General features: G+C 43.1%; 1 protein-coding gene across 3 annotated transcripts in view; it reads left to right on the top strand.

The window, feature by feature from the left end:
- GOLGA3 (golgin A3) overlaps positions 1-12,006 on the top strand; it is a 594,692-nt gene that overhangs the window by 145,068 nt on the left and 437,618 nt on the right. For all 3 annotated transcript variants that reach the window (XM_069620010.1, XM_069620008.1, XM_069620009.1), the window contains one exon: positions 2,570-2,772. In XM_069620010.1, the coding sequence (XP_069476111.1) occupies positions 2,570-2,772 (203 nt within the window). The remainder of the gene's footprint in view (positions 1-2,569; positions 2,773-12,006) is intronic.

Here is a 12,006-nt window from a genome sequence, read left to right on the forward strand (position 1 = left end):
ATTCTGTTGCTATAGGTCTCTTTTTTCTTGTTATGGATGGCAGATTTGTAAGTGGAGGCAGCAGAGGTGAATTGCGCCTTGTTGATAGTCGTAGGCGATTTTCTCCATGTAGATTCAGCCTCTCTTTTGGCATTCCGGAGGATCTTTAGTTCAACAGTGAACCATTTGTTAAGGTGGGCTATTGGTTTGTTTTTTTTAGCTTGATAGGGTCAATGATATTTATGGCAGAGTCAAGTGTGTTGTAGAGGACAACTAGATTGTTTGAGTCTAGTTCTTTGTAGTTAGATGAGTCCACGATGTTATGGATCAGAGGGCTTAAGTTTTGGAGTGTTATGTTCCAATTGTTTCTAGCGAGAATTTGTGGGGCGATGGTTGGATTTAGGTTTGGGAATGCATTCCCTTGGATGGTGAAGGAATTGCAGTGATGGTCAAACCATGCGGTGGGCTCCTTCTGGAGGATGGAGGTAATACACCAACTCTGAAACATTAAGAAATAAAGGTTTTGAAAACGAATCTACAAGCCTGTGTCTCTCTTGATACCATGCCTGTCTCACACCCTTCACTGAGGTGTCCCTCCCTTGCTTGTCCACCCCCAGGGTCAGGGGTGCAAAAGCGACCACCTGAATGGAAGATCCAGGGGGAGTAGGTGGGAGAATACCGTCAGGTTTCTCACAGGTGACACATACAAGCACCTGGCGTCGACGCCTGCGGGCGGTTGAGGATGCACTGCATACTCCTGTCTTCCCACCTCCCATCTTACGTCGCAATATTGACCGGATAGCCTTGCCATAGTTAAGGGGGATTACCTTTGAAAAATTAATACAACAAAGTCATCCCGAGGAAAACAAGACCAATAATGAGGAGATGGTTTTTGTTGAAACTAGATTAGGGATGATAATGGGACACCCCTATATGAGCTCAATGTAGACGACAATTAACACTAAGAGATTGTCTCTTCTAGTAGACTGATTGTGAATTTGATTTGATTGACTTTGGGCTTTCACGTCAAAATGAATGAATTTTGAACTGAATTGGATTGATCTGCTTTGACTACTATGTTCAAATGACTAGTCCTATGTTTTGCTTAGGATTCAGTATATTGCACCTAATACCTGATGCAATTTGTCATACACATTACCACTTCAGGAAATACCCTTTGTGATTTATATATGTATGTTATTGACACTCTGGAACAAAATATTTGTTCTTTTTTTAATTTATTGGATATTTGTATGGTGACTATACACAAGCGTTTCCAGATGCCACAAGACAAAAAAGGGAGGGAGAGCATAGGAAAAAACAGTAACGGCCGTACTATGCCTTGTGACGTTCTTACCGTACAAGTGCAGAGACAAAAAGTTCAAGGGAGGGTGGAAGTAGAGGGGCAGGGCTGGGGTGGGAGAATGGGGGGAGGGAGTAAAGTGCAGGAGTGGGGGGGGGGCCAAGGCTCGGAGCAGGTTCTGACAGGAGCCACAAAGGCAAGAGCCAGGGGAAAAGGGGAAAGGGACGGGGTGGACAAGATTCAGAGTAGTCTGGGAAGGGTGCCCAAGGGCAAGTGCTGGTTAGGGATGCTGGTGGAGACTGGTCGGGCCTGGCCCCCATAAGACTCACAAGGGATCAGGCACCAATCGCAGTGGCAGAGTGACATTAGCACAGTAGGGGGAGAGGGAAGGAGACGGAGGAGGAGGAGGAGGAGGAGGAGGAGGAGGAGGAGGAGAAGAAAAGGAAAGTCTTGAGTGAGAAGTTTTCAGAACTCAAGATCCAGCTCAAGTCCGAGGGGGCAGGGAGGCCATTACAGAGGGAGGCTCCTGCCGAGGAAAGGGATCTACCTCCCACTCTCTGATTGGAGACACAGTGTGTATTGTTTGTTTCTACAAATGTGGTGAATTATATGAATGTTTGTGTTTTTTATGGATTCTTTTTTCATATTATTGAATATTTTATTTCAATTCTTTTTCTGCTGTATATATTCTTTAACCTTTTGCACACCCTTTTGTTGTAGGATTACTGTCCGCCCTGGTGCTAAAGGTTATACATGGGGCGTGCCTACTTTGGTTATGTAATTTGCTACATAGACGGCATTGATCCCATTGCCATATCATCTTTTTATTTATGACTTGGTATTGCAAATGTTATGGTTTGAAATATAAAGTGTATTCCCTAAACCTATGCCTGAGGAGGAACTTGTATATAGAAGGTCATAAATGAGGACTAGCTCGGTACCTTATCGTCCTTCTGAAGGTTGCACATTGGAGTCCGTTCCCAGCCTTTCATGTAACGGATGGGAGCAGATATGTTCTTAGCCTGTCTGTTTAGTTCGACATAAATGATGTAGACAAGTTGTTAAACCTTTCATGCTTTTGAGGGACGTACATTAGCATCAGTGGTCAGCCTTTTATCTGTTATGTGTAAACAGGGGCAATTCTTCATAGGTTTGTCTTTCTCACTGGGCTGCTAATGAGGGCCACTTTCAAGTCTTTTCGTTGGTCGATATTGACATGTACCTGTACACCTCACTGATGGAGCACAGCCTGCGATAAACCACCACTTCCTTCTTCTCACTGCCCAGTTCTCGACCTGCGACAGCAAATGACCTCCTTGCAGTCCCAACTCCAGCAAGTCCTCCTGGACCGAACCACCCTGAGCAGCAAACTGAAGGCGTCCCAAGTGGAAATTGCATCTCTGCAGCAGGTGCGGCTGTGGTACCAGCAACAGCTGTCCCTGGCGCAGGGGGCCCGAGTGCGCCTGCAGAGCGAGATGGCCAACATACAGGTAGGCGTTTGGCGCACTCTCTTAACTCTGCTCTTGTTTCTCTCTGTTTTCCTTCTACTTCTGACTAAATCTCTTTTGCTACGGGTTGTTTCTTTTTTTTATCTAACTGTTGGTAACTCTTTTAATGCGTTCAAGTGAGGACCAACTGCTTTCTGACCATCCGAAAATATGTTCCTTTCAGCTCGCTTTTTCTGTTACACCAACAGAATGTTTTCAAATATGTTTAAAAAAGAAAACCCAACAAACTCCAGAGAGACTAGAGGGAATATTTTATGGACCTCTTTTGAACAGCCCTCTACAAAAAAAGTTACAATATAATATATTCACAGGTTCACTTGCTTCCCCAGATCCATTCGTGTTTGCCCCTTCTGTATGTATTAACATTGATTAGATTAACACATACCATTCAGATTTATATAAAAAAATAGTCGTTTATTTATTCTTTATAACAAATATTTCATAAAAAACATTCACATCTACAATTAAATAGAGCGTTTATCTACAATTCTAAAACACACATTACACAATTGGAGCTCAGTTCTAATGTACATCAGCAATGTTATGTGGTACTCAAGCTCATCACTAATTCATCATATCAAAAAAGGAAACCCTCAGAAATAGGGCACTTACACCAAGTCTTCCCAGTTCACTTATAACTTTTATTCATCGTGGGATATTCAAAATCAATTATAAGCACACAAATATGAGTTCATTTCGAAATGTGTCCAACACAAGAAGTGTCTCCTGGCATTAAAGCCAAATTAGCAATAAAGACTGGTTTGTTTACCTTTTTTAAACAATATTTTTCAAATTTCTTTTAACTAACTGCAAAAAAGAAGAAAAAAAAACAAGTCTAACACTGCTCTTTTATTTGCTGAAACCAAAAAGAAAATCATAGACCTTTGATAAATGTCTGTTGCTAATGTAATTGGGTTAAGCTGAATATTTAGGGAAGGGACGTTGGTTTAGGGCATACGACGATGGAATACACGGCTAGACGAAGTCCGTCCACTTTTTTCAGAAGGCGGACACCGTCCTCCCTGTGTGTTTACAAGTATTATTTTTTTAAGTGCTTCCCCCCAATTGATAAAACAGCACCATGTCCTTAGCTGTGAGACCACATGATTTTCTGCTGTAGAGGACACTTTTTCATACACATTATAACATGTAAAAAGTGCACACCTTTTCGATTAAGCAAGCATGTTTTAAGAAAAGAGGTTCTCTTGGGGAATGCGTATTAGTCCTGTGAACTTTGAGTTGAGAAAGACGTCCTAAAATGAAATATGCACATTTCTTTCAATTTAGATTCACTGCATGTGACGTCACTCTCCACTGCATAGGTCAGAGTCCCACCACTTTTTATTATTAGCTCTCGAGCCCTGTTATGTTCTATTGTAGTTATGTACATTAGGGTGGGTGTTTCACCTTGTTGTGGATACATATTACTTGTCCTTATTTTACCTATATAGTCACGTGAACCTTATTTCGATTTGTACGTGTTCCTGAATGACGATGTTGACCAAAAATAGCTCCTGTTTGCGTGCTGCAGGCACTGCCCCTGTATAAAAGCAGAGCTTCCCGGGAGCCCCGCTAGTCAATACACCAACAACCCTCTGGTTGCTTTTCCTCTTACTTGGGATTAGGAAGATCCGACCCTTGAACGCAAGCTCGACATTTTGCTACTTTATTCCTTGGTCTCCTTTCCACTTTATCGAGGTTGGCTACGGCGAACAACGTTTTTTTATATCATGTTTGCAGGTTTACTGAAGAAAACTATTGCTGGTCTGCCAGGTTTTGCTTTCTTTGGTTTATCAAGCGTGTGCCCCTTTCTCAGGACAGGCACAAAGTGAAAGTATGCATGGGCCGTTTGTATAGTAAAGCCATCATTTTCAGTAAAGCACATCGGTGAGGACTTGCTCTACGGCACACCGAAGCGGGGGTGCGGGTGCACGCAAGAGTCTATATAAAATCAGATTACGGGGCTCGAAACTGGAATCTGTGGTTGACAAGGTGAAGAGGTAGACTCTCTTGCTTTGGATTGGTTCCTCTGGTCCTTCCTCCTCTGATCCCCCTGCCCTATGACCTTCAGCCCATCCCAAAGCCCTTTTTGCAGCCACATCACTCTGTTGAGGTGTTCGATGTTGGGCAGAAAGCTCTAAGCTATAGCCCTGGAGTGAGCATCCTGCACTTTTTAGCTTTCACAAGCTGGTTCACTTATACTTTATTATTTTTTTTTTAAGTGCAGCGGTAGGCAAATTGCATCTCTATTGATATTTTTCCTATCAGTGTGAGCTGGTATAATAACTGGTGAGGGATCCTAGGGGGGGGAGCAAGTCCAAATATCTGGGTAGCCTCTGGTTGCCTACCTCTGCCCTAGTGTGCCCTAATCTAATGCAGCATTAGGGTCGCAACTGTGTTGTATTCCCCCCTGAGAAACGTTCTGCCTCTCAGGAAGGTGCTTTTGATACTTACTCAGAGGATTGGGTGGCCACCAAAAGTTGGGAATGCTGCACGATTGTGATTAGAACCCGAGTTTACACTCCACTCCCCATATAATAGGGAAGCCAGCGTCTTACTTTTGCACCTTAGATTTCAGCACCTGAGAAGGTGACTGCAACCAAAGAGGATCAATTGGGAAGCTCTACTGCGGCATCTCTCCAAGATCGTACTTTGACGGTCATTCTCTTCAGTGGCCTACGGAGAGAAGTCTTCTACAGACAAGAGCGAACTGTAAAGTCAACACTCCCTCCCCCTGATCCGGCGAACACATCTGTGTTACGATCCACACCAAGGCCTGTTCATACCAGAATATGCATTGCTGCTTGGCCCTGCACGGCCTGCCACACGGCAGAATCAGCAGGCTGCCCGAGTGCTGCCATTATAAAATCACCTGATAACCAGAGAGTGTTGAGTCAAAGTCCACTGGGGGTCTGAGGAACCCCAGACGTACCTGGCTTGTGCCGTCAGATCGCAGCCTGTACCTTCCTGTATCTGGTCCGGCCTAGTCCGCTACCAGACGGCTCTATCACCCCTTAGCATCAGGACAATTCATCTGCAGCCCACCATTATCTCCAGTGGCCCCAAAGTCGACCTCCACGCATAAGTGTTCATCCCACCGGAAGAGTCGGTTCCAAGCTGCATACTGCCTCTGATGAATTTTGATTTACAGACTAAACTGGGCCCTGCTCAGTGCTACAGATATCATTTTGAAGTTGGGGTATTTTAATCCCTATTTTTTAAAGTTGGGAGTGAAATGATTTTTAGGGAGCAAAAAAGTAAGTCCCATTCCTAATGGGAGTATTTCATAAGTGAGTAGAAAAAATGTTAACTGTAAAACAAATGTTTTTGCAATATATATTTCTTTGCAGCTAGTTATTCATGCACATTAAAATATACATGTTTACTTCTTCAGATCAGGCAGTAATAATAGTAGTTTCTTCCTGTGGCACTTGGTGTATTACTTGTCCAAAGATGTCCATGAACCTGTGTGGCTGAAAGCAAGGGGGCAGGCACCTTATGTGTAAGTTTCCTATTTTTTGATGGGAGTATTTCTACTGCCTATTTTTATTTTCTGGGAGTGTTTACCAATTTGTAGGGGGTACATGTGGCTGATACACCCCTTATCTGTAGGGCTGCTCCTGCCTTTAAACCTCAACTTGTCGACTGTGTCCAATGACATCAGTTTATCGTAGACACCCGTGGTGACCCTATCACTCTACTAAAGACACTGCAAGAACTCTATTTCATACAGTTACACACTTGTGAACTGCATAACAATTTTACTTATCTGCACAGCAGTTGAGTATTGTGATGAAATGGAGATGATTGACCTAGAAAACCTCGTCTGACACCATTCTCGTGTGGCCAGAGAAAGGCTGACGGTTTCTGATCCTGACCATTGGGGTGGTGTTCTGCGGGAGGATCACATGGGGTGTGGGGCAGGGAACAGGTCAGGAAGAATGAGCGACCCCCCCCTTGCATAATTTTCCCAGAGACTCAATCTCCTAATAATAGCCTATCGTAAAATAGAAGATGTTGAAAGAAGTACTTTTGATGTTGTTGACTTCGAGTCCCAGAATTACCAAAGTACTGGGACAAAGAAGAGGACTGCAAAGGCACAAGACTGTGAGTTGCAGCCCATTAAGAATAATGACCCACAACTGAGGGAGACTGAGGGGCATAAAAGGCCCCCTCAGGTACAGGCCATTAGGAGGAAGATGAAGTTGAGGAAGAAGCAGGCGTACAGTAGTAGTGAGTGGAGGAATTCTGACCCCTCCACGTGGCAACATAGGAAGAAATCCAAGAAGAGCCAGGACCATAGTGGCGTATGAAGTTGATGTCGGTCCTGAGAGGATCACATATGCTCAGGATTTCCGCTACAGAGGTTGCGCAGCAGAAAGCGCACCATTTGATAGTTTTCTAGACTGTCAAGCATTCACCAGTGGCAGGTGAGCACCGGATCGCTGTTGGAGCCGAGAGAGCTCTGAAACTGATCAATACGGGCTGCGGGAAGCCGCAAAGGAAAGGTTGCCGGCCGCGCAGGAAAACCAAAGCCGAAGACCTGGAGGAACAAGGCAAACGGACGTGCATCGCAGACCCAGGGAGTTCACTGTTCGATTGTGACACAGGGGAGCTCCGTAAACACCTGCTGGCTGAGCCCAGACATTTTGAATACCAAACTATTGTAAAAGAAGGTTACAGTGATGTTGCATACCAAGCTGATTTCAAACAATACAGTTGGGAGAATAAGAACTTAGAAATCCCATCTAAAGATTGTGATTTTCACATATTGGATTATAGTAAAAGTCGACCACAACAAAGGGCAGTAACCCGAGAAGAATAGTAACCACTATTGCAAAAGCCAAAAGAAAATCATACGAAGGCAATTCCTAAACCACCAGTGTTGCCCAATCCAAAAGAAGACAATTGAGAGTTTATGTTTCAGTGTTTGTAAAGACTATTGCCCGTGTGTAGATGCTGTCCTACTAGGAAATTACTTAAACTCACATTGGCAACGCCAAAAGAAGTGTGAAGGAGCAAAAGAATAATTCACTTCTTGATTAATGATACAGAGGTATGATATGGCATTTATAACGCACCTATACACAAGTTGTGGAGCAAGATTGATAGGAGGGTTGCCCTTCTGATAACAGATATTCGGGAGCAGTGAAGCATACCATGCATTGTGTGTGGTAAGCATATAGGTGTAACAAACTGCACCAGTTTGGGTCTTGTTTCCCTTGACAGAATTCTTAAACTTGATTTTGTGAGACAAAAGACATTGTTAAATCATTGGAAGTTGTCCCCTACCACAGAAGTACTTGGAGTTAATAGTTTGGTATGGCCTGGCAGTAGTACACCAGATCAGAGGATGGTAGTAGTAGGCCTGGCAGGGGAGTATACCAGGTCAACGGACTTTGTACATATTGGTTCTGTTTTGGCAGGAGAGTATACCGGAACAGAGAGCTGTAGTAGCAAGCCTGGCAGGAGAGTAAACCAGGTGGACATTTTTTGAAGTACTGTGGTGGGGTAAATTTCTCAAAGAAGCAGTTGAAGTAATACTGAGACTAACAACATGGTTCTATAAAGTGGTGCCTAAATATCCTGACAAAGTGAGAAGTTGAAGAATCACTAAAGTGTTTTTTGTGAAGTAATATTGAGATCAAGCAAGTGGTTTTGTAAAGTGGCACTAAAATATCCTGGCAAAGACATTTTCTTTGAAACTAATGAAGTACGGAAATATTTTCTGCTGATAAGAAAAGTTGTCTCAAAACCTTGTCTACAAGTGAGAAGAGAGAAACCTTGGTTGAACAAGTGTGAACTGTCAGTGGACTTCAGGTTGGAACTTTTGTGTTACCAAGTTGGATCAAAAGAGAAATGAAGTGAAACGTTTTGTTACGAGCCAGGATTTCCTATCCTTTTTGAACAGTCCAGCAAAATTCTGTTTGAATCTGGGGAAGGGGAATTCACCCAGGTCATAAGGAGAAAAAGCTATTGTGATATGAACTTTACTGGTATATTTGTTGATGTTGAACTGACATATATTTCCTTGTTGATTTGGTGTATATACAAGTGTGAGGGACATACAACAGTGGTTCCTTTAGTTCATTTTAGGCAGGGAAATCGTAGTCGGGGAAGGGATAGTGAGGCGTTTATCCAAACCTTTGAGTTAATAAAATGGCATCTTTTGAAAATCCTTCACAAAATGATCCGCCTCGCATTTCTGACCCCTCGCAGTATGTTTTTCACAATATAAAGATGTTGACATCCTCTCATTGAATATTACACTGTACCTCAAGCTACTGTGCTGCCCTCCTAAGAGTTTTGCCTTGACCGCTCAGTCACATTACCAAGAGTGGTACTTGACACCCCTATCTCTTAGATACAGGTTGTTCCTGTTTGCCCCCTGAATATGGGGCTGAAGAAAATCCCTCCTAACGGGTGTATGCCACAACAACCTGACTGAATGGCTCCTGGCGTCTGCAGTGCATTGTCAGGTGCTCTGGAAACTGAAAAAACACAAGGGGTGTGGGTTGCTTAGCAAGAATTACTAAGGGTTATTCACAAGCAATATGTGGTAACATGAAGAAAATGGGGGGGTGGGGGGGGGTGCAGCCAAACCAAAAGTTATTTGCCCAGCCGAGCATATTTAATGCTTGTGAGTGATATTGTGATCTGTGGTGTCTCAAGTGGTAGAAAAGAAAAGAAGTCGCTGATTATCTCCGGTCACATTTATGGAAAGCAATACTGACTTTCTAGATTGTCTATAGATTTGAACTGATTGCCTGGGCCTGTCCTAAATCAGAGGAACACAGAAGGTTCTATCTGTCCCTGCCGATCTTGGACCCGATCCCTAATCAGCGCTGGTGTACCGCCTCTCTAAATGTGGATAGAATAAGAAGGAAACAAATTAATGGTATTTCAACTATTTTTATTTTTTATTTTTCCCCTCTCATTTGATGGTACTGAATTGACTGACGGCCCAGGCACTATACTGTTGGAAAATACTCGTGGTATGGGCAAGGTAATCGGTGCAAAGCAAAGAAAAAAGCCTAATTCCCGAACAGTATTGAGGCGAAGATTCACTTTACTTTATTTAGGGTGAATGAACCCCAATTAAAAAGTTAGCTCTGACTTAAAAACTAAAACCATAAACCAAGAAGATTAGTACTGCTACTGACCAGGTATGCTCCCATATGTTATCAATGAATGAAACAATTATATCCTAGTGGACGGGTATCCTGATATTGGTGGTACTACTGGGAAAAAACTCTAAAATTCTGTTCCATAGGGATGTCCAGAAAGGAGGCGAGGTTTAAGCAAAGAGAATCACATACAGCCATGTTAATGAATAAAACATGGTTTGTATTGAGACAAAGATCATTCAAACATAAACAAGAATACATTTACAAATATTTTGTGTGTGAAAATTCAAACTCTCTTGGACATAAATAAAAGAAAAAAGCGGAAACATAGAAATCACAGTTTTGCTTCAGTACATCAATCCGTACATAGTCCTTGATCGTGTAACATGGCATTTATCACTGGTGAGACCATAAAGGCTATGCTAAAGTGCAGTGATAGGTGTAGGGTGCTACCCACCGTATTCAGTACAAACATCTGAATTTTGCAAATGGTATTATAGGTGCCTTGTTTAGTAAAACATCTAGACTTTCAAATTATTTTTTCAAATGATATTTCAGGTGCCAACGTGGCAGGGGGACCGTGGTCAGGTTACTTGGTATTGAGTGTGGGTCTGTCAGTAAATAGTCCATAGACCCCAAGGCATCTTTGACAATGCAAATCACCCCCTTGCATATGGTGCACGTTTCGGCGGAGGAAATGTCCAACTCCAAATACATCAGCTGGATCAGTGTTACTCTTAATGAGCCGCCTTCATCAGGGCAAATAGGAGGCCCCTGTTATAAAGAAACGGAACACAAGAAAACAGTAGTAAATAGAAAATTCTTGTGTATTAATACTTGAGTTCTTTTTGGACATAACTGGAAGTGGTAGTATCCAAGACTAAATTTCGTCAGACAACCGTGTCTGGTTCCAATTTGAAACATTGAAATAAGGGGGCACATAATATGCAGTGGCAAGGAAAAACAACACGTACTGAAAAAGTTTTTTAGGGTGGTGGTAGGGAAGAAAAAAGTGTTGACTAACTCACCACTGGAACCTTGTTATGAATCTTGCTTGTGGGGCGGGCTCCCGGGTCAGGTGGGACCAGGTAAGCAGCACTGCTATGTCACATGTAGTGAAAGGGCTAGAGCCAGCCTTTGAATTAGAGTCGCCAGAGACAAAGAATGTTCTACACATGGAGGCAAACAAAGGGCAGTCAAAACTGGGTGAACTGACACTGTGTGTATAGAGCAGCACAGTTGGGTTAAAAATGACCTAGAATGTCACCCATGGACTATTTGAAACTAAAACCAACATGCTATGAAGAGTAAGCCAGTGGGATAGACGCTCAGATTTCTTGATCTCCCTGTGGCTATGACATGGTGTGCGGCAGGAGACTTCCTGCCGTCTCCACATATGTGCTCTGGAAACCCTATTTATTTATTTTTGCATTTATAAAGCGCACTAAATGCTCGGGGATCAAGTGCTTATTGTTAGACATGAAACCTCCTCATCACAAGGCTGGAATAGTCACTTCAAGTGAAATGCAGGCATATGTTATGCAGCATGGGGTCTGGCATGGTTTCACATGCTCATGAATATTCCCTGCCGTCAGGCTGGGAATCCTCGCTAAATGAAAAAACAGTTTTAGTTTCTAAACTGTCTTTCTCCTATAAATCAATCACTGAGCTCTGGTTCATACTGTCCCCAGCCAATGACTGCCCTCTATCTAAGCCCCTCCTATGGCACCCATCGTCAGATTTTTACTGCACGTTGAAGTGTTGGGAGTCCTCGCTTTTCGCTCTTTGAGCTTTTCTGTTTTTTTTTTCCTCACTTTTTTGATAGGAAATCTCTTATTTTTCGGTCAATCAAGCCTGTGTACTCCATCAATCATCCTTCCGATTAACTGGGACCCATTTTTTGGCATCGTTCACACCCCTCAAGGGCAGAAACCGTCATGTGTTCTTCTTGGAAACTTCCAGAAGTTCTTCAGGCCTACACCGCGCAGATCATGTCGGATGAGAAGGACGGTGCTTCCCTCTTCAAGCTGTGCGCCAGCTGCTGTTTGCGGTATGTGTTCACAGACGACAAGCATTCCCAGTGCCTGTA

This window comes from Ambystoma mexicanum, chromosome 10, assembly GCF_040938575.1.
Source record: "Ambystoma mexicanum isolate Mex_15411 chromosome 10, UKY_AmexF1_1, whole genome shotgun sequence".
NCBI classification, from domain to species: domain Eukaryota; kingdom Metazoa; phylum Chordata; class Amphibia; order Caudata; family Ambystomatidae; genus Ambystoma; species Ambystoma mexicanum.